At 56.8% G+C, this 21337-nt stretch overlaps 3 protein-coding genes across 3 annotated transcripts in view; 1 reads left to right on the top strand and 2 right to left on the bottom strand.

The window, feature by feature from the left end:
* Positions 1–632: 632 nt before the first annotated feature.
* PDIA3 (protein disulfide isomerase family A member 3) lies at positions 633–8327 on the bottom strand. Its single transcript, XM_063412256.1, has 13 exons — positions 8054–8327; positions 7886–7964; positions 7070–7187; positions 6578–6685; positions 5598–5727; positions 5013–5129; positions 4539–4664; positions 3936–4118; positions 3288–3396; positions 2342–2470; positions 1844–1923; positions 1310–1367; positions 633–1036 (listed from the first exon to the last, which is right to left on the bottom strand). Exons 1-13 carry the CDS (start codon positions 8221–8223, stop codon positions 917–919), a joined length of 1527 nt encoding a protein of 508 aa, XP_063268326.1. The 5' UTR covers positions 8224–8327; the 3' UTR covers positions 633–916.
* A 2599-nt stretch (positions 8328–10926) lies between these two features.
* CKMT1A (creatine kinase, mitochondrial 1A) lies at positions 10927–20466 on the bottom strand. The gene is made up of 9 exons (XM_063412768.1): positions 20211–20466; positions 14917–15115; positions 14497–14592; positions 14159–14380; positions 13563–13648; positions 12112–12235; positions 11843–11977; positions 11385–11510; positions 10927–11177 (listed from the first exon to the last, which is right to left on the bottom strand). Exons 1-9 carry the CDS (start codon positions 20357–20359, stop codon positions 11061–11063), a joined length of 1254 nt encoding a protein of 417 aa, XP_063268838.1. The 5' UTR covers positions 20360–20466; the 3' UTR covers positions 10927–11060.
* A 668-nt stretch (positions 20467–21134) lies between these two features.
* The window catches only part of PPIP5K1 (diphosphoinositol pentakisphosphate kinase 1), a 44675-nt gene continuing 44472 nt past the window's right edge, over positions 21135–21337 (top strand). The window contains exon 1 of the mRNA XM_063412291.1: positions 21135–21201. The gene's annotated coding sequence lies outside the window, so the exon portion shown is untranslated. The remainder of the gene's footprint in view (positions 21202–21337) is intronic.

Raw genomic sequence — 21337 nt, 5'->3', positions numbered from 1 at the left:
CAAAGGAAAGCAGAATACCCTCAGATGGTCAGTCACAGCTCACACCACATGGCATACTCCTTCCCTCCTGAAGAGATGCCACACCTACCAGCCTGTTTCTTAGCATGAGAAGGAATTATTAACTTGTCTTATCCATCCTCACCACAGCCAAGCACCAGTCTATGACAAACATCTGTGGCCCTAGCCCTGCCTGTGTTTGGGTAGAGGCTGTGGGTAGTAACAGTCCTCCCCTACACCTGACTACTACTGCAGCAGCTTCAAAGCTGATTTATTGCTGCTGCTGAGGCCCTTGCCAACCTCCTCCATTTGCCTGCACAGATGTGATCCAACAGTCATAGTGAACATCAGGTACCTTTGAACTTGCTAGAGCAGCACACAGAAAAGGCACTTGTGACCACAGAACGCCCCCAAAATGTGTGTAAATGCAGCACCCGAAGCCCAACACATTGGGACAGCTGTTGCTGCTAAATTCTGGAGGGGCTCTGGCAACTGAGGAAAGAGGAGAACGGTCTTAAGGCTGAACTCTGGCTAGGAGGGCTCAGTGCAGGGAAAAACTTGCAGCAGGAAGCTGCTGCCTATGAAGAGCAGGATCCCATTGTTAGGTCTGATGGGCTGACCTGGGACAGTGACACTTGGTCTTAAGGGGGTCATTTTATTGTTTCACTTCTCCAAATGTACAAAAAAAATTAGAAAATAAATGTACCCCCACCCCCTCCCAAACCACAAAACAAACCTGGGGAGCCCCACAACAGTGCAGCTAAGAGACGGCAGGAAATTAAACATTACTAGATACAGCAGCTGGGGCCCCTCGGCCCGCATGGCCACTGGCTCTCCACAGCCCAGAACTGGCCCCAGTCTGACCAGTGCTTCCCCAATTCACACAGAGCTCATCCTGACAAGGTGGCAAGTAGGTACTTTACAAATCCTCCTTCACCTTCTTCTTGGATTTCTTGGATTTCTCTTCCTCCTGCAGTACAGGAGTGTTGGTTGCCTCCCGCTTCAGGTAGCTGATGAAGTCACTCACTTCTCTGCCCCCCTGCAGAAAGCAAATAACAGTCAGGCAAGACCTGTACCCACCATGGGCTTCCCCTCTCCTGAAGGGAGGTTCAGGCGCCTGGCAGGAGAGCCAGGTGGCTGCAATCAGAGTTCTCCCCAGGGCCTGCAGCACAAAGCACGATGCTCCCATCAGGTGTCTTCCCAGGGTAACAGGACACAGTGCACCCCCAACTCTAAAGAAGCTTGAGCATAATTATAACACCTGGATGCTCTTCACTTCTTTACAAAACATCAAAAACAGCAAAATACTCACCTCGTATTTCTTTGGATTCTCCTTCTTGCCAGCTGGAGCAAAATAGATGGTGGGGAAACTGGAGAGAGAGAAGAAAGACATGAGCTCCTGAGATGCTCTGATTTTTATCAGACCAGCCCCAGCTGATGGGACTCACACACTACACTGCCCTGGTTTAACATGGCACAGCTTCAGTGTCTCCGAGGCACAGCTCTTCAGTGGCCTTCAAGAGCCCAGCCACACCCACAGATCTGGCTGAACTCACAGGTTCATGTTTGCTAGCTGAACTGCTTTTGGAACGGCAAGCCAAGGCTTGTTTTCACACTGCCATCAGAGCCAGGACAGCAGTCTCCTGGAAAAGCTAGGCAGATTAGTGTATTTTGTTTTCACTCTTGATTTCTTCACATCAAGGCATAGCCCAGCAGTCACCTAGCTATTGCCTGGCAACCCTCACACCCTTCCCCATGGAGCTCTTTCAGCTCTTCAGTGCTGGGCCGAAGTCAGACAGAGACAGACTCATGCACCGACATGCGGTGTCACAGCAGTCAGACCTACCCTCGGACTTCATAGGGAGAAGGCACATCATTGGCTGTAGCATCCATTTTGGCAATGACGATATTGGGATCTTTGCTGAGCTGTGGGTAGAAAGAACCCATCAGTAACCAATTCCAAAATCCAGATACCCAGCAGTCAGCATGATCTGGAATAGTGGTGACAGAGGACAGTGCACAGGGAGTGCCACTTCACCAACCCTCACTACATGGGACACCATCATACAGAGGGAAAAGACCCAAAAAGAAACTTGGGTAGTTGAGGTCAGTCACTGGATCAGGGAATATTCCTGTGCCCTAGCCAAGAACATAGACTAAATATATCAGTATGGTTGCTACCACAGATCCTTCTACAACATATCTGCACTCCATAAAGAGACCAAAATTTGTAGTCCTCAGGAAGGCACAATTATGTCCCATTGTCACAGAGGCTAGAAAGAACCTGCAGGATCATTTAGTGCTGCAAAATTCTAGTTAACATCTGCAAAAGTCTCAGACTTACCTTCTCCCCCAATTCTTTGTATTTGGGCTCCAGGTTCTTGCAGTGGCCACACCATGGTGCATAGAACTCTATCAGGACATCTTTGTCTTGTGCATTAACAATTTCATCAAAGTTCTCAGCCACTACCACCTGTAAGGGTTGATCATACCAGTTAGTTCCTTCCAAGTTAGAGATGAAGCAGTGACATGGCATGCTCCACACACTCCACACCCAAGCCTAGGTCTCCCACACCTGCACAGCCAGCAGCAGAACCAGTCACAGCTCTCTTAATATGCACCATGCAGGTAAAAACCTGCCATAAGTTGCCTGAACTACCTCCAAGTGAGGTCTGCATATGGTCTCCTCACAGGAAGAAAAAGCCATTTCCTTTTAATCCCAGCAAGCAATCAGCCTAGCAGGAGTGGCTGAGGCCATCCCCATCCCTCCAAAAACATCTGCGAATCTCGTGACTTGCACTCCTGTGTAAGGCTCTCATCAAAAAGCCAGGCCAAGGAATGCTCTTACTCAGGGCAGAGCTGCCTGGGAGGGTGAAAGGCAGGAATTATACCAGATCCCAATGATGAGATAAATGGGGAGATCCCTAAAATAGTGCAGTCACAGCCAACAGGAAGACCATGCCATGAAGGAACAAACACAACCCAAGAGGGCAGGCCTTTGCATAATCCCTGGAAATCTGAATGCTGCTGCACTCACAAAGCATGTAACAACTGTGGCCAAGCAGCCATTACTATGCTGAGAAAAAAAAAAAAACAAACCCAGAACCCAAACTGCAAGCTGTATGTCTCCCTTGCCTCAGAAAACTGCAGTGGAACAAGTGAGTGAGTAATTCCTCTGTCTATCACCACAGAGGCCTCTTGAGCTTCCACCATGCCATGCTCCCAGCATGTCACACAGGCACAGAAAGCTGCTGCTGAGCAGTGTCTCTGCAGCCATAAGCAGCACTCACCTTTACAGGGCCATCATTGCTTTCAGGGACAGGCTCTGATTTCAGGTATTTTTTCAAGTTTCCATCAAAGTAATCTTGCAGGAATCTCTCCAGAGCCTTTCCATCACGGCTGAAAGAACAGTGATGTTACAGTCATCATCACACATACGGGATGAGAGGGGGAAACTTTTAAGGCTTATCTAAGCTCCTTCCACCCACACAACAGATGTCACCTGCATCTCTGACAGCACCAGTCTGGGGCTGGCTTAGTAGACCCCAGAAAAAGTGCAACAATGTCCTTAAGAGCTCTGACAGGAGGTTGGATGCACAGCCCATTCAAAGTTTTTTGCCTTTCAGCATCCCTCAGGGGTTTTTTTCAAATCAAAAGTACAAGTATTTCTTCTGCCCTTTATTGCACCCTAATTCCCAACCAGACATTTCAGTACCTTGAATTAAATTCTTTCCCTTTGTATAACAGGAGAGGGTGCAAGCCTTCTAGAGAGCAGAAAAACACATGAGCAGGAGCCATTTTGACCCAGCAATTACTTCTTTCAGCTGGAACATCCAGCTTTCCTGTTTCCTTGAAGCTAACAAAGTATCATCTGGTCAGAGACCTCTACACCAAAGTCCATCAAGTGAGACCCACTATCACCAAGTTCAAGAACTCACGAGAACTCTTCTTGCATGACATATTTATCTCCTTTGGCAGTTCTGATGGCAACGACGGGGGCCTCACCCACACTGCTGTCCAGACCAAACTCAGAAAGCTCGTGGCCAAAGGTTTTCCGACTAGCAACAGCATAAGACAGTTTGTGGCCAGCATCCAAGAACTTCTTTGCAATCATCATAACTCTAAGGGGAAAAATAACAAACAAAACCACCAAGCATTATTTCTTTGAACGTTTTCTTCCACATGATGTAACACCCTTCAAGATTACATGCACATTGGACTAGGAATTCAGTGGCACAATGTGCTCTTCAGAGCCAAGTCCTATAGAAATGGTGCTGAGAAGCTGACAATAAGCTTGTGTCCATGGTGACGGAGGCAAGTGTTGTGTGTTTCCATCCTCCACCTGCATGGCCGCAGGGTCTCAGGCACGAAGGGCAGAATTGCACACCACAGCAGTGAGGCAGTCTGTGGGTAAGGTCTAAGTTCCTAAGGACTGGGGATCCAAGAGAATCATACAGGCTTTCAGAGGATTGTCACCCAAGCTATGGAACTGCAGCAAGGCAGGAACAGCGCGAGGCCGATTTACCCCCCACCACTCCCACCTGTTGCGCCAGTAGTTGGATCCCTTCGCGTTCTTCTCATAGTCAACGTCATAGTACGCCACCAGCAAGTCCTTGCCCTGGATCAAGTCTTTGTTGTCTTCAGTCATGTGTGGGCAGATGCCAAAGCTGTCAACAAGAGAGATATTAGCAGAATCCATGACCTCAGAACAGGCTTGACACAGCACACTTGCTCCCTACCTGCAAGTTAAATGCCAGTGATCAATCAGGCCTCAGGAAAAAAACACTTTGCTCATTCCTGTACCAGGTTATTCTGAGCCAAATCTCCATCTCCAGCCACATCAGTGGCTAGAGCTGACCCAAGTAAGGCCAAAGCTAGCACGGTTCTCTCAGGTTCAGTTTTTAAACACAATCACGGTTACACAGTGGGAAGTGCAACAATGAAAAAAAAAGCTCTGACAGGGACAAAGTCAACTGGGGCCAGTCTGTCACATTTGCTGGTGCGAAATCACTCACATATTCTCCTGGATGAATTTCTTGATCTTTCCACTGGTGATTTTGTCTTCTGGATACTTGATAGAGCTCTCCTCAAACTTGTTGGTTAGGCGTGGAGGACGGAATAAGACTACACCTCTGCGGGGAAGAGCAGGTATTGTGAATTAGCTCACAGTGTCCCTGGGAATCCAAGGACAGCAGCCAGATGAGGCAAAACCCCACTCTCAAGTGACAATCCCGACTCACCATCCATAGCTCAAACAACACTGTCTAGTTTCTTGGTGGCACTAGTGCATTAGGTGTACCTGTCAGAGCCTTCTCCATGATTCAGACAGGCCACAATGAGAAACAAAACTCTCACTATAACAATGGATATGGAAACAAAATGTCTGCAGAGATACTTTTCACCCAGAGGCAGACACAAATGCTTCAGAGCCTGTAACCATTTATTTACACCTTTCTATCTCAATTCAAAAGAAACACCATAGTGATCTGGGAAGAAACCAGACCTTAAACTATGTTTAGAAACTAAAACTATTTAACTGGAATCCATGAATTTGTTCCAAATGCCTCAATAACAAGAAATGTTTGTATTAAGTAACTTACTCTCCATCCTCCCTGTACTTCTGCACCAGCTGCTCCTCGGTGGTGTGCGCAAAGCGGTAGTTATCCCTGAGGCTGTTGGCTGCTTTCATGAACTCCGAATAAGCATCCCCAGATGCATCACCAAAGAAGCCTGCAGCAGAAAGGCAGACTGTGACCTCAAACCAGCCCAGCTGTGGATCCTCTGCACATCTCAGCATTTTTCTCTATAATGCACTGGATCAATCCTGAATCCAGTCCTTCAGTGCATGTTGAGATCTTTACCTTTGACATGTTCTCTCCCATTTTTCAGGACCTTCTTGCACCCCCTCCTTTCCAAGAGCAGAAAGGAGAAGCCTAACTTGCTCATTCAGCCAAGGAAAATTATCTCCTGAACACCCAGACATTCCCTGGTGACTGCATAACAACAGCCACTGGCACTTAATAACAGTAAGTTTAGGAATGTTGGTTAATACTCATGTAGTTATACCTACAAGATGGCACCCTATTTGCACCATGTGTTTTTGCCACATGTAACCACAGACATCAGTGCTGACAATCCTCCAGTGCCACCACAGCAACAAACGCACCTTCCAGCAACCCAAAGCTAGCTGTTGTCAGCCCGCCAAGAAAGCAACAACCTTTGGAAAACATATACTATGGTGTCAGGGGAGCCAACAAAGCCAGATGGCCACGGGAAAAAAAAAATTTGGAAGGAATACCCAGAAGTCCTCAAATTCAGTCTCCTACTTGAAGCAGGACCAGCCTCAGGCCAACTAGGTTGCTCAGAGCTTTGTCCAACTAACTTGTGAAAATCTCCCAGGCTGAACATGTTAAAATCCCTCTGGATACATGTTCTAGGACTTTACTGTTCTCATTACTAGCAGTAGTTTTGTTCATGTCCAACTGGAATTTCTTTTGCTGCAGTCTGTGGTTCTGATCTTTCCACACAAGCTCCCGGAGCCCAGCACACACTCATTTCATGATGCACTGCCTCTACTCACCCACGACAGAAGCATCCTTATCGCCAATGAACTTCTCAAACTCAGCCATGGAACTGAGAGCCACCGAAGCAGGTCCCGCCTGTTTTTTGAGATGGCTGACAATCCCATCTTGAAAGATTAGTAAAATAATTAAAGAGATCAATACCAAATTCCACAAGACATTCTTCAAGCTTCCTAAACCAAAAATTGTTTCTGCAGAATCTATACACATCTCCCATACAATAAATATGTAAACTGAAGGACTGCTCCTATCAGCTTCATACAGGAGCTTTCTAGCATTCTGGGAACTAGGAGCTAATGTGGAAACCTACACCTTTAAAGGAGAGCTTTAAGGGAAAATAAACATCCCAGGTTTGCCAGCAAAAAGAGTTCCAGAGAGGGTAAGGGGTTGGGGACTGGATGGGTAGGTGGGAACCTTCTCTGCATCCCTGGCTGTTACATGCTGCCTCCTGCAGCAGCTCAGCAAGCCAGACACTGCCAACCAGTTCTTACCTGCTGTCCTGGGCCCATCATAGGTCCCTGCCTCTTCTCCATCTCGAAAAATCTTTAATGTGGGATATCCACTGACTCCATACTTGTTACAGGTGTTGGAGTTTGCGGTACAGTCAACCTAAAGCAAAGGAAACCTTGGTACTCAGACTGAGATCCAGCCCTAACACACCCAACGCAGCCAAGGGACAAGAGGGCTCTGTCACACACTGCCTGATGCTGGACAGCCCAGATAGGGAAAGAGGTAGCACGGGTATAATAAGAGGGCCAGAAAAATATTTGAGAAAATACTGGAAAGACTAAATAGTTTCAAGTCTACCAGACTACACACACAAAAAAAAAATAGTAGAAAGGACAGTTTCTTGCAATTAATGACAAGGAATTTCTCAGCACCTCGTCAGTCCTAAAATTTATGTAGAACTTGAAGAAAACAGGCTGACCTGACCAGGAGGTCATGGTGCTAAGAGTCCATGCCACTTCCCGTAAAGGAAGAGCGAGACCCTGATTTGAGAAAACTCTACGAGTTCTGTGCCAAAAGAAAGTTCTTAGTCAGCAAGCCTCAATGGGTACGTGTAGCACGGTGCTTGCTCTCAGCCTCATCCCTCAGCTCAGAGCAGGCCTATTTCCCGGGCTGGGGCGAGCCCTCACACACCCTCTGCACACTCCCAGCTGCGCGGCTGCGGCCTTGCAAGGATCGGCTTCCAGATTATTTCAGCGCTCCAAGGCATCAAAGAAACGACGTCCGTCAGGCCTGCAGAGCAGGAGTCCAGCCGCTGGCCGCCCCGCAGGGTCCGCCCCAACACGGGAGCCTGTGCTCACCTTCACAAGAGGAACGATCCCCTTCAGCCGGGTCGCGGCCGACTCGTACTCCGGCGCCAACCGCTTGCAGTGTCCGCACCTACGGGCACGGATGGGAGTCAGATAGGCCATGGGGCCCTCTCGGCCCGGCCCCCCGGCCCCGGCCCCCCGGCCCCAGCAGTCCCTCACCAGGGCGCGAAGAACTCCACGAGCACCAGCCCCGGGCGCTCGGCCAGGCCACTCTCGAAATCGGCGTCGGTGAGCTCCACCACATCGGAGGCGCGAGCGCCGAGGGCGAGCAGCAGGAACAAGAGCAGCGCGGCAGGCAGGGCCGGCTGCGGGGGCCGGGGTGCGGACATAACGGCGGGAGCGGCGGGAGCGGCAGGTCCGGGAGCGGCGGGGCCGGGAGCGGCAGCTGAAGGAGCGCCGGGGCCGCAGCCGGAAGTCCCGCCCCCGCATCCGGATCGGCCGTGTGGCACCGCCTGATTGGGCGAAGCGTCACAGGGCGCGCCCGCCGGGGGCGGGGTCTGCGCGCCGGCCCCGCCCTCCCCACGGCCGCCGGTTCTCGACCCTGCCCGCGCCGCGGCGGGGGCGGTCGGAGCTTTGGGCTCGGTCCCGTCCTCGATCCACGGTGCAGTCCCCTCCTACCGAGCTGTGTCGCGCCGACCACAGCGCCTGCCCTTGCCGGGACCGTGGGCCGCGCGCTGCCGAGTCCGCTGTCGGTCTCGGGGAGCTTTGCTGACCTGATGAATGTGCATTAACCCCGCCGTGGCCACCATGTCTGCACGGCGCAGTGCCGGCGCGGCGGTGGCACGTGCCCAGCACATGCCGCACGACAGCGCTCGGCTCGCTGCAGGCTCGCTTGCTGGACTCAGCGCAGCCCCGCATTTTGGCCCACGGCCCCTCAGGCTCCGGCCCTGGGACAGTCCAGCGTTCCCGAGCCAAACCCGGGAGTGGGTCTTTACCCCGTAATCCCATCCGTCGGCATTTGCACCTTCTGCTGTGGTCTGCAGTCGGAAGGACTTTCGACTGTGCCATCCCTGCCGGGGTGCTCGGCTCACCCCCGGCTTTGACTAGGCACGGCCTGCTCCCACCTCGCTCCACGGTGTCCCGGTACCACCAGGGCCTGGGGCTGTCCCCACACAAAACCCCGATTCTCAGCCTCCCAGCGCCACCTCCCTTTGCAGCTCTCGAGGCAGCTCAGGTGGGCCCTGGGGACAATGCATCAGCTGGGGAAACGTTATCGCTACTCCGTTTCCGCCTCACCATCCGTTTCTCCTTAGAGCCTAGGTGCTCCTGCCCTTGCCTTGTCATCAGGTCCCTCCCGCTGACTGCTGAGTTTTAGCAACTGTTTCCAATATATCCCAAAAGCTGATGATTTGGGCCAGCCCTCATCAGGTGCTCACCTCCGGCACGGAGGCAGCCGCCTGGGCTGTGTCTGGCATTTTTGTCACCAATATTGAGCTGCATCAGCCAGTCGGCCCGAGGGCTGCGGAGAGAACCCGTGTGACGCCTCTGACTTCATCGTCGCCATTGGGACAAAGAGCCGTGGACCGAGACCGCCTCCCGGGAAGCGCTGTGCTGCCGCTCACCCTCCATCCGCCGACTCCCGTCGAACGGGCCCCGCCGGCCCCGGGGCCCCCTCGCCGCTCGTCCCGGTGCTGCGGCCCCGGGGCCGGCAGGGGGCGCCGCTCCTCCCCGGCGTGCGGCGGGCCGGGCCCCGCGCCGGGCTGGCCCCGGCCGGTGCCCTGCACCCCGGCTGCCTCCGCCTGTGCCGGCTTCCCCTAGTCGATAATGCACAAGCTCGACGCCGTTTGCGGTGGTGGGGCTGGCGCCGGCCTCGGATTAGAGCCTAGAACCGAGGCCAGCGGGAGTCAGCTCCGTCGCGCCCTGGGCGTCCAGCCCCGGCTGCAGGAGCGGGGCGAGCAGGAAGGAACCTGGCAGGGTCCCGTGCCGGGGAAGTATTAAGTTGTGTCACAACTCGTCTCGGCGGTCTGTGGGACAGGGGTCTTTGAGGCTGCCAGTGTCGGAGGAAGGCTGGGAGCCGTAGCAAATGTGGGAGCCGCGGAGGCTGGAGCCGGGCTCCGGAGCCATACTACGAGAGCTGCCGGAGCGAGCCCTGTGGGGCCTCGTCTGTCTCCCTCTCGCTTGCTCCTGCTGCCCCCAGGACGCAGGAATGGCTGCTCCCCGTCCCAGCCTGGGGATGCTGCTTCTGCCGGTGCTAGGGGACCCCAACCCCGGTGAGTGAGGACAGGCCTCCGGGAGCGCAGTCACCACGGAGAGATGTGTGCTCAAGGGCCAGTTCTGCTCCCTCATCCCGTCCCTACTCTAGAGCCGTTCCCCTCTACTGCGTAGGCCCAGGGAACGACTGCCAGGACTGACACCCGCTCCTGGCACTGACTGGTGCATGTGCTCTGCTCAGCCATCTGGGAACGGCCAGTCCCAGGCTGGGGTTCAGAGCTATGGCTCTGGGTGAAGGCTCCCCTTTGTCCCGGTGTCCTGATCCTTGTAGCAAGCCTGCCACAGACCCACTGTGGGACGTTGAGCAAGGGATGCTGAGGGAAGGTGTGGATTGCACAGGCAATGCATTGTTGCTCTTTCTTGCAGCCTATGCTCTGGGACCTGGTCCAGGACAGCAAGGATTCTCCTGCCTTCGAGATCCTGGTGCAGGCACTGCCCATCCTGGATAGTCTGGCTGCAGACCATCCAGGGTTCTGAGGAGCATGGGGACCACCGGCTCCTGCTCTCCCACTGCCTGGGTGCTCAAGACACATTTCCCACAGGAGTACTTTCATTTGCCAGAGGAGACCTTCCAGAGTATGCTGCTCAGTTTGGGACCTGAGGGCATGCAGCGCTTCCTAGCTCTGCTGCACTGCTCCTGGTACCAGCTGGGAGGTGGCCAGGGTGGTTGGGGTGGGGCAGAGGGTGCAGAGCCCATGTGTGGTGATTGTGAAGCCTTTGTGATATGGGGGAAATCTGAGTGGTGCCTCTGCAGGGGGACAGGGTGCTGGGAAGTCAGTGGGGTGGTGAGTACTGGGGTAAGAAGAAGCCTGAGCCGTGGCTACAGCAGCGCATGTTTATGGGGTCTGACCTGACGCATTGTGGATTACAGGATGCAGCGACATGCTGGGCACAGAGATCGCACAAGCTACGGGGGGACCTGGGTCCCACAGCGCTGGCGCTGCCACGGTCCCGCTCAGTGCCGGAACTGCTGCAGCGGCGAGGGGATGCGGATATCCTGCCCCTTCTCCAGCCGCCGCTCACAGTCGATCAGGTAGTTCACACCATCTATCACCAGCTGCACCAGTTCCACCTGCACCAGAAGCACAGATGTGGTGATTGAAGGACTGTCCTGGGAGCCACACCACTTGGCCAGCCCTGCTGCATGCAGGGTAGGCACTGTCACTCCCGGCACCCACACACTGGCTCCAGCACATGGCCCTGGGGCTGCATGGGCACTGTGGGCCCATCATGCACACACGTTCCAGAACCTTCCTCCCCAGCTCTGTCTGGCACCCACCTCTGACTTTCCCAGACGGTCCAGGTTGGAGATGTCAAAGATGTTGCCTATGGCCGCAGTGTCTACACCACCTGTCCCACGCTTCTGTAGCCGGAGGTTCTCTAGGATCTTAGGGAAGCGGCTGTCCTGGTGCCCAGAGAAAGTGTCAGTGCTCAGCAGGACCAACAACAAGGGAGTCAGGGCTCTGTAGCCGAATGCTGCCTGGGGCAGCCCCCTGTTGCTCACAGGGTCTTGTCAGTGGGTCACCAGCCCCACCCAGGGTCCTACCCTGAGCAGACCCAGGCTGACATCTGGGACCCTGGCCTTTCTGGCCAGCAATGCAGGCAAGGGCTGGACCCTATGCCTCCTAGGGGAACCTGAGTGTGGTCTGGAGCTGGGTCCCATGTTGTCCTGTGCCTTTGTGGCTGAGCTCCCCACAGTCCTAGCCTGGCTCATCACAAAACTGGCCATGGTAATACCTTGCTGAGCAGTGGCAGCTTGATGTGGACACCTGCTCGCAGCCCTGTGCCCAGGTTAGAGGGGCAGGTCAGGATGTAACCCAGCCGTTCATTCCACATGAACTCCCAGCCTCGCTCCTGGATTAGCCGCTCCACCTGAGTTAGAAGCACAAGCAGTCAGTCAGCCCTGGCTAAGGAGCACCCAGCACAGGGCTAGCACCACAGGAGCACTGCCTGCCCCTCTTTGCTTGTTTATGGGGCTGGCACAGCAAAAGCTGTTGGACACTCACCTCCTTTAGGCCTCGGCAGAACCGCTCAAAAACGCGCTTCATGTTGCCCCCCTTCTCCATGGAGATGATACGTGTGTGGTCCTCCTCATTGATCCAGATCAAGAAGGTCTTCTGGTGGTTGTGCCTAGGGACAGGCCAGTGTTTGGCTGTGCTGGCAGCTTGCAGAGACCCTGTGCCCACTCAACTGTGCCCTTTCTGCCCCTGCCACCGTGGTGCCAGTGCTGCCCTTGGTTCCAGTGTGCTGACTGCACCAGGGTGCGCAGCCAGGAGATGCTCCTGGAGATGGGCAGTGCCCATCCACATGTGTCACTGCCGGTGATGGGAGCTGTCTCCAGTGCCTTGAGTACAGGTGGGTGCCAGCATGGTGGTGACCTAGACTGGGGATGGGTTCATGGCTCCTGCACCATGTAGGCAGTGTGTAGCTGAGCTCTGGTAAGACTGGGGACTAGAGTAACGTGAGACCAACTAGTATGGTTTCTAGCACGAACTCTGCTTTATTCTGCGAGATGGCTGGTTAAGTACAGAACGAATAGTTTACAGTTAGCAGGTGCACTGTGATAGGCGGTGAACATACAAAAGTATGTAAGCAATCTAGGGTTAAGGTAGCTACGGAGATTTAGTGCTATTACCTCTATGCTGCGAGTGGCCATACCTTAACACATACCTAGTAGGAGATAAGTTTATCTGCTACTACGTATGCTGAACGTTTTGCGGCCTACTAGACCCAGGCCTGAGGCCTAGTTTGGCCTAGTTTGGAATAGCTCAAATGGTATCTGTGAGCATATCATGCCCACGATACCTGAGAAACTCAGCCACAGCAGTGGAAGGGTGCTTGTGAGGCACAGACTGTGCACTGGAGGGCTGGGTTAGGTGCAGCTGGAGCTGGGGACCGTGTGTGCTCTGGAGATGTTTTCCATATAAAGGTACAGCATCAGCAAGGGTGGCATGGGCAGACACACATGCTGGCTGTTGCTCTGCAGGAGTGTGAGATGTTGCATGGCTGTGCGAAGATGCTGAAAGGGAGCAGTAAGATGTGACTGTGGCAGGGTAGGTTTGGTGTCACATAGAGTGTGCAGAAGCCAGGAGGAGGGCTGGGGATTGCCCAGGGAGCAGAAGGCAATTACAGGTTTTTGGCAGCCTTATAGTGCAAAGTGCTGCAGGATGGTTAGAGCAGGCAGGATTGACAGCTGGTACTGGCTCCACAGTCCCTCTTTCCAGTACCGTGCTGTGGTTTGTCTAGGGAACAGTAGATTGCTGACAGTGGTGCATAAGGAGCTCTCAGATGAGGCCACAGAACCTATGGTGAGCACAGCCCAGGGGCACTGGTGCCACATGCAGGGTCTGTGACATGGCAAACACAGGAAACGTGGGTGTGGTAGGGCTGAGATGGATGGAGCAGTACCGTCCCCCCCATCTCTGTCCTGCCACTCAGTGCCAGGGCAGAACCTCACCAGATCCCTCGGGCGTCAGGCCAGTCCCGAGCCATTCCTGCTGCTGTCAGGAGCGGTGACACCGGCTTGTCAAAGAGGAAGTGGTCCTGGAGGGAGGCAGAATTCATGGGCTCACCCAGGCTGCATGGCTGGAGCCAGGGCACCCTCACTGGTTCCAATACTCCATGTCTCACTGGTCCCACCTGCCATGCAGGAGATTCACTGCAGCTCTCCCAGTCAGGGCACCTGTGGGCAGGAGCCCTTGCCTTCTTGGCCCAGGAGGCAGAAGGTTGCTGGTGCACAGCCCACCCTGTACCAGGGGCTGGTGGGGCACCAGCTGAGTGCCACAAGCCCGCCTTCCTCTGGGCATGGGCAGGGAAATGAGGGCAAGAGTCAGAGGTACCCATGAGCTGCTGGGGCTGAGTTCAGAGAGCTCCTGGCTCATGAGGGCTGAGCAGCACTGTGCTGTTGGGCTGCCTTGCTAGGGTAGGGGTCCTGGTTGAAGATGACAGCGGAGCTGCAAAAGGAGGATGGAACCTCCCAGAGAGGCAGTGCCAGGAAGGGCTCTTGCTCTGCATGCACCCAAGGGGGGCTGGTCGGGAGCTGCACTGACTCACGTCAATGAGCTGCTGTTGCTCCTTCTCGGTCATCTCGCTGAGGCGGTAGTACCGGCCCGCCAGGTCCCCCGTGAGGCCATTCAGCGCATCCACAGTCACTTTCTCCACCTCTCGTCTCTCGGCACGGGTGCAGGCAGGCGGCAGGCTCAGGCCACGGATGCTGCGCCCGGTCCGGACCCGGGAGGAGAGCACATAGCGCTCATCAAACTGGCCAAACTTTATCTGGAATAGACAGGAACCACAAGGTGTTCATGGGGTGGGCCTAGTGCTGGCAGGGCCTTACCCCCAAGGCCCAAGGAAGGACACCTGCGTGCAGCATCACTGTCCAGCTTCTGCACCTTTGTGGCGTCCAGGTCTGTGCTGTGCTTCATGGTGCGGGGGTTGTATCCATTGTGCCGCTCCTGAATCACGGGGTCAAACAGGTCAGCAAACACCTGGAAGGAAGTGGGACAATGTATGGCACCCCAGGGCTTCTGGAAGCCCCTACCTCAAGCCTGGCAGGGCCACACTGCCAATGTGGGGGACAGTGTGTCCTGCTGTGCAACAGGGCAAGTGGAGCAGGAGGCTGCAGGGCTCCAAGAATAGCTGCTCCAAAGGAGCCCTGTGTCCTGCAGGAGCAGATGGAGACTTTCCAGGGGCCTCTCCAGCTGCTCAGGCTGGGCAAGAGGAGGTGGGCAGTAATACCCCAGGCTGCTGGTTGTACCACTGGTACTGGGACTCCTCTGGCTGCTGCAGAGGAGGCTCTGGCTGCCACTCACCTCATAGGTTTCTTCATCACCAGCTACGATGCCCACAGTCTTGATGAAGGGGTGGCCAGGGTTGTCGACGCCAGTCTGAATGCACTGGTCCAAGGTCCAGCCATTTGGGGTTGCCTTGTCACAGAGCCTGGCGTAGATGGCTGGTGTCAGGTTGCTGGCCATGCAGTTGTTGTGCTTCCGCAGGTCAGGGTACTCAGCGCTGTGGGAGGAGACACCAATGGCTTCTTAGGGCCAGGGGACCCCAGCACTTGTGCCTGTGTACCTGCTCTTGATGCAGGTATGGGCTGGGGAGCTCGGGGAGGGGTCAAATACTCTGCTCATCCACAGCAGCTGGGAGCAGGGAAGCAGTTACAGGCCTTGCAGGGCAAGGGAAGGGAGAGCCCAAGCCCAGGGCTGGCACTGGACCAAGCCAAGAGTACACAGGTAGATCTTGACAGTCCTCTTGAGAGAGGGTCCTTATCAAACACATAGCAGGGGCCCAGGGTGGGAGAACCTGCCAGGTGAGCAGTGTGGTCACATGAGCCCATCCCAACACTGAGCTGCCAGGGCAGCTGGGCTGCAGAGTGGGGGTCCCACTCCCCTTGTCGCCCGTGGGGCTGCCCTGATGCTAGCTCAAATGGAAGGGGGCTGTTCCCTGTCTGCTGATGCAGTGGGTAGGGGAGTCAGGACATGCAGTCTGCAGCGTCCTGTCTTGCTTCACCCCTAGACCCCTGTATCTCTGCCCCCAGATGCTGTGGGGCAGGAGATTGGCTGATCCTGATCTGCAGCTAGTGGGAACAGCACAATCCAAGTGCAGTTTATTGTATTAGGGGGTGCTTTCCTTTAATCAGCTTAGTGGGAGGCTGTCTCTTGACCTCATTCCCACTTTAGACAGGCTTTGTACTTGTTCTGTGCTCACAGGGAAATTGGCAGGGCAGGACTCTGCCAGTGCTTGCCTTGGCCAAATTTTTCTTGAGGGTGCCTCCACTCACCTTAGTGGGATGGGATTGGCCCTTGTCAGCCCAGGAGACTGTGCTGGTGGCTGGAGGGGGTCCTGCATCCCTGGGGACACCCGTCTGAGAGAGGCCTGCTTTGGTGGGTGACATAGTTTGGGGGAATCCGTGTAAGAGAAAAGGTGCCCAGGCTAGGTCTGGTTGTTGGGAGCAACAGTCAGACATCAGCACTAACAGCAAGTCCTGGCACCCCTTGTGCTCAGCTCCTCCTCTTGGGCTGAGTGCTCACGCTGGGCACTGGTTTTGGCTGCCAGCACCAGTCCTGTGCTGCAATGCAGAACTCTGTGGCTGCCACTGCCTCCTCCCTTGTGTCTGCAGGCCAAGGAATGTGGCCCTTCGCCCACAGCCTGGTACTGCTCATGGCTTCCAGCACTGTACAGAAACAAAGAGAGGTAGGGCTCCCACTGCATTGTGTGGGGAAGCACTAGTAGCTCCTGCCTGGATCAGCAGAAGGAGGCATTTGTTCCAGAAAAGAACTCGTCCCTAGGTTGAGGGGGCTAAGGGCTGCTCCCAATCTACACACAGACCCGTGCCCTGATGAAATAATCCAGGTATGAGGCTGATGTGGCATGCATGGGATGCAGCCTGCTCTGGCCTCCCTCAGGGCTTCTGGCCCTGTCATCTGCTGGCCACTGTCTCCCCAGGGTGACACACTTGTAAAAAGCATTTGCTGATCAGAATGGGACACTTGGACAGGTTCCTCTACTCCTCAAGCACAGTCATGCTGCTAGGGATGCCAGGACCCCTTGCTGTGCTTTCTGTGTGACAGAGGATGCCCAGGAGCAGTAGAGGTTCCTAAGGAAAGCCAACTTACTCCCAGCAGGCAGGAGACTGCTATGGGTTGAAGCATGCTGTCTGCCACAGCTGTCTACACCTTCCCTGAGGTGTTCAGCATCCAAACCCTGAGACTCCAGGCTCTGCCTGCAGGTGCTGTGCCTACTGCAGTGCTGACTGAGCACCTGGTTGGAGTGCATCCTCCCCTGAACAGCCCCAGACCACACCCAGCAAATCAAGGCAACCTCTCTTCAGCCTTTCTAGAGCACCTGAACTCGGATGGATGCTGCCAGGACCAGCTGGGTAATGCTGGGTGAAGGTCCTGAGCACCTGGTGCTGTGCTCACCGTGGTGCCACAAGCTGGTGGGGGAGGCTGTGTCCAGGCTGGCATTGGAGGGCTCTGGCAGTGGCACCACCCTCCCACCATGTGCTCAGGGTGTCCCGGGGTCCTCTGTCATAGTGTCAAGATGATGCTGCACCTGGGCTGCTTTGACCCCTTGGTTTTGGTCCCCAAGGCTGGTTTTAAAATTATGGCCATTTCAGCACCATCTATTTTGTTCCCACAAACAAAATTTTTGTTTTGTGCCACAGCACCAGGTGATATCTTAAAAGTCTTTTCCAGCCTCAATGATTCCATGATTCCATGGTTCTGTGGTATTGTGGGCTCCTGCCTGGCTGCAGAGGCTGGAAGTGTGGATGTCTGCCAGGAGTGCAACTCAGCACTGCTGCCCACGCTCTCCTGTGCTCACCTCAGCCTGCCGTCCTGCCCATGACCTGCCCACAGCAGCTGCCCTCTCTGCCCTTGAGCAAGCAGGTGCCTGACCCCAGAGCAGACCTGCTGAGCAGCCAGCAGGGATTATTACCCTGTTGTCTACTGACTGGGCCGCTTCTCCAGCAGTGACAGCCACCTGCACCTCTCCACAGCTCTTCATCTCTAATGTGGCAGCCTCCAGTGCCCTTTCTGGCATCACTGCCTTGAGGTGTCTGGGCCGTCTCAGCCATACACGGCCTCTGGAGAGGCATGGGAGTGTGTAGGGCGAGCAACAGACCCTGTGTGTCGGCATGGAACTGGGAGCTGGCAGGCAGCCAAGCATGAGGCTTGCTTGCCCAGGCAGGAGGGGGTTTGGGCTTTGTCTGGAGACATTTTGGCAGGGAGCCCCAACGTGGTGGCCCAGATGTGGTGCCATGCCTGTCATAGGACCCATGTGGCAGAAGGCACAGGGTGCCCGTGTCTCCTTGAGGTGGGAATGCCTGTGCCCTCCCAGCGTGGCCATTCATACTACAGTGCCTCTGACAGGAGGCTGTGGAGTGTCACTCAGACCCCTCAGAGCTGCTGCCAATGTCTCTCGTTTTTTAACTTAAAGACTAGAGAGGGAAAATCCTTGGGTGAGTTGGCTGCAGAGTGAGGGATTGCAGCTCACCCCTAGGGCCCTGTCCAGGTTCTTTTCAAGTGTCAGCACTGCCACAAAACCATTCCCAACTGAACAGAACCCCCCAGGAGGCTAATTTTAGAGCTTTTCAGCCACAGCCCCACTGTGACTTCACCCCCTCCTGACCTGTGTCTGTGTCTCTGCAGTTGTTCAGAAAGCTGGAAAACACCCCCCTCTTGGGAGGTAAATAATCAATAACATCCGGCCTTTGTAATTCTATGAACTCATTCATTTCTGTCCCTTTCTTTAGCCCAATGCAGCTTGCCAGAGCCCCAGTGCCAGCTCCTTGTGAGCCCTCTACATGCCCAGGGTTCCCAGCCTGCAATGCAGCACCGCGACACACCGCTCTGACTGTCGGCATTTGGTGCAGGGATGGCAGCAGCTGCCTGTGTTTGGAGCAGCAACGTGCTGCCTCCTTCCCTGTTCACAGTCTCTGGGATTGGATGGCATTGGGATGGGCAGGAAAACTCAGTCTTTGTTCTCCTGGCCCACCTCTAGGATGTGCCAAGCCAAGCAGCCGTTGCCAGTGTAAGGACTGGCTAGTGGCCACCACATCCCTCTCCCCTTCTGGCCTGGCCCCATTCCTACTCTGCCTGGCTCTCATGAGACACAGGTAGCTCTTGCATCCAGTCCTGTCTGGTGCCATGCCCCGCTGTGCTCCTCAGGGCTGGCAGCAAAAACACTGGGCAGGACCAGCCTCTGTCTCCTCCACCCCACTTGCCATGGCAAGCGATGGTGAGTGGAACCATGAGAATGTGAGGCACTTGGCCCTCCTGGCCTGGCTGGGCTCCCTGGAGCAGCAAAGAGCCGTTCAGAGGGGAGTGGCATGAGAGCTTCTGGTCTAGAGCTTGAACCTTAGCATTGTGCTGCAGCTGTGACACTTATCTGGCTTAAGGGATCAGGCACCGGGTGTGCAAATAGGGCCAGGGCTCTTGCAGAGCCAGCATTACCTCAAAAGCACCCCTAAGCCAGCCTGTGGCCATGTATGCACCCACTTGGCCCAGCTCAAGTCTTTGCCCACCTCCCAGAAGTCCTGATCGCACATTTCATTGTCATCCAAGATCTACCCGCGAGGCTGCTTGCTCAGCACCCACAGGCCTCTCCAGTTCTTCCTTTAAAAACTGGCCCAGAGAGGGAAGAGCCAGGACCTGCCAGCAAGGCTTTTCTTTTCAATAAAGGAGTCCCTATCCCAAAGGCAGGCGCGTGGGAAGGCTGGTACAGCCAGATGAGGCCGGGCCAGGGACTGCTCTGACACCAGCTCCCACAGTCAGAGATCCTGGGTGCTCTGCCAGCAGGACAAAATGGACCCTTTGCTCCATCCTGTTCCTCCCAGGACATTGGCAAAGCCTCCCTGGATTCTGTTGGGCAGAGCCTGGGATATGTCCCCACCGGCGATGGCGGTCCCAGCACTGCTGTCTACCAAACAACCCTCATCTCTGCCCTCCCGGTCATGCCGGGAAGTCCCCCGGGACCACAGTCCTACTGTCAAGCATTGTCTCCTCCCGCTCCCGCATGTCCCCGGCTGCAGCGGCTTGTCCTGGTACTCTGGGACCACGCAGGGCACCTGGCAGCTCCGGGGCCCCCTGCCCGGACCGCAGCGCACAGAGCCAACCCCCGGACACGGGAATGTGCCTGGGGCGGCCCCCGCAGCCCTCACAGCCCCTGCCAGCGCGGGTCCCGTGAAGGGGGACGAACCCCGGAGAGCCGGGACCTGCACTCTCTGGTCCCCGAGGGACCTCACCCGGGCCGCGGATGTGCCGGTGTCCTTGTGCAGGCGGACGGCGGGGCCCGCGGAGCCGGTGACCAGCAGCCCGAGGCGGGGCGGATCCGTCCAACGCGGCTGAGCCCCTGCGGCCGCTCTGTCTCCGTCGTGGCCCGGGGCCCCGGGACCGACATGGGCTTGGTTCAGGGCCTCCCGGTCCTTCCCGCCATGGACGAGCAGCGTCCATCGCGCCGCCCCCATGAGCTGCTCCGGGACCCGCCGCCCAGGCTTGAGCCTGGGGGCGGCCGCCGCGCCCGCCCCCGGTGCCGGTGCCGCAGGGATCGTCCCCCGCCCGCCGCACTCCGCCCGTGCGCCCCCGCCGCCCGCGCACATCACCTGGGCGGGTATCGCCGACGCTGATGGTCGCCCGCGCTGACCGAGTCCCGGGCGAGTAGGAAGCCGGCGGCGAGAGAGCCGGCGCCCACCATGGCCAGGAGGCCGGCAGAGCGGCGAGCGGAGAGAGCGCGGGCGAAGGTGCTGGCCATAGCGGAGCGGCGGAGCAAGCGCGCCGGGGCGGGCAGCGGACGTGAGGCGAATGGGAACGGGAACGGGAGCGGCGGCGGGGCGCGCGGGGGGCGGGGATCTGGCGGGGCACGGGGGAGGCCTGGCAGCACCGCCACCTGCTTGGCTGCCCCGCCCCGCCCCGCCCCACCGAGGCCCCCGCCACTTTCAGCACCGCACGCCGGACAGCGCCGGAGGGGCGGCTGCGCCGAGAGGGGCCGGCTCCGCACCGGACCCACACCTCGGAGCCCCTCGCCGCGCCCTGCGGCGGGCGCGGCCCGGTCAAAGTTCGTCCACCTGAAGCCGGGAGCGGCGACAGCGGCTCTTCGACGGGATACGGCCCGTGATGGGTCGCGGGGTCGGGGGTCTGTTCTTGGCGATCACCAGCCCTCCCGCAGTGTTCTGTGCCCTCTAAACCGGCGGGGCCGCATCGGCGGGCCAGGGAACGCGCTGCGTTCGCCACCGCAGACCCGCGAGAGACGGGTGCTTCTGGCGCACCACGGGGCTGCTCCGGGACACGGGAAGCGGCCGCCCGGTAGAAGCGCGCGCCCAGCGCGGTTCGACCGCTGCGTCTGTGTGTCCCGCCCGGTGCTGCCGCGCGCTTGCCGTTACAGCACGGACCCGGCGCGGGGCCCGCGCCCACGTGCGCGCGGAGCGCCTGGCCGCGCAGCAGGTCCCGCCGCCGCCGCCAGGGGCCGCCACGCCGCGCCCGCTAGCGTCCCGCCCGGCCCGCCTCCTCCGCGCCGATTGGCTGCCTGCGGCCGTCAGCAGCCGGTGATTGGCCGGCGGCAGCGCGTGCAGCGTAGGGTGCGCTCGGAGGCCGCAGGTGAGCGGAGCGAAATGGCGGCGCGTGGCGTGGCGCCCCCTGCTGCCGCCCTGGGGGCAGGGGCGGCCGAAGGGCCGGGGCCAGAACCGGGGCCGGGTCGGGAAATGAAGCGAAGCGCAAGGCGGGGAGGGGTAGG

The sequence above is a fragment of the Prinia subflava genome, chromosome 15 (genome assembly GCF_021018805.1).
Source record: "Prinia subflava isolate CZ2003 ecotype Zambia chromosome 15, Cam_Psub_1.2, whole genome shotgun sequence".
NCBI classification, from domain to species: Eukaryota; Metazoa; Chordata; class Aves; order Passeriformes; family Cisticolidae; genus Prinia; species Prinia subflava.
This window is presented reverse-complemented; position numbering and strand designations above follow the sequence as displayed.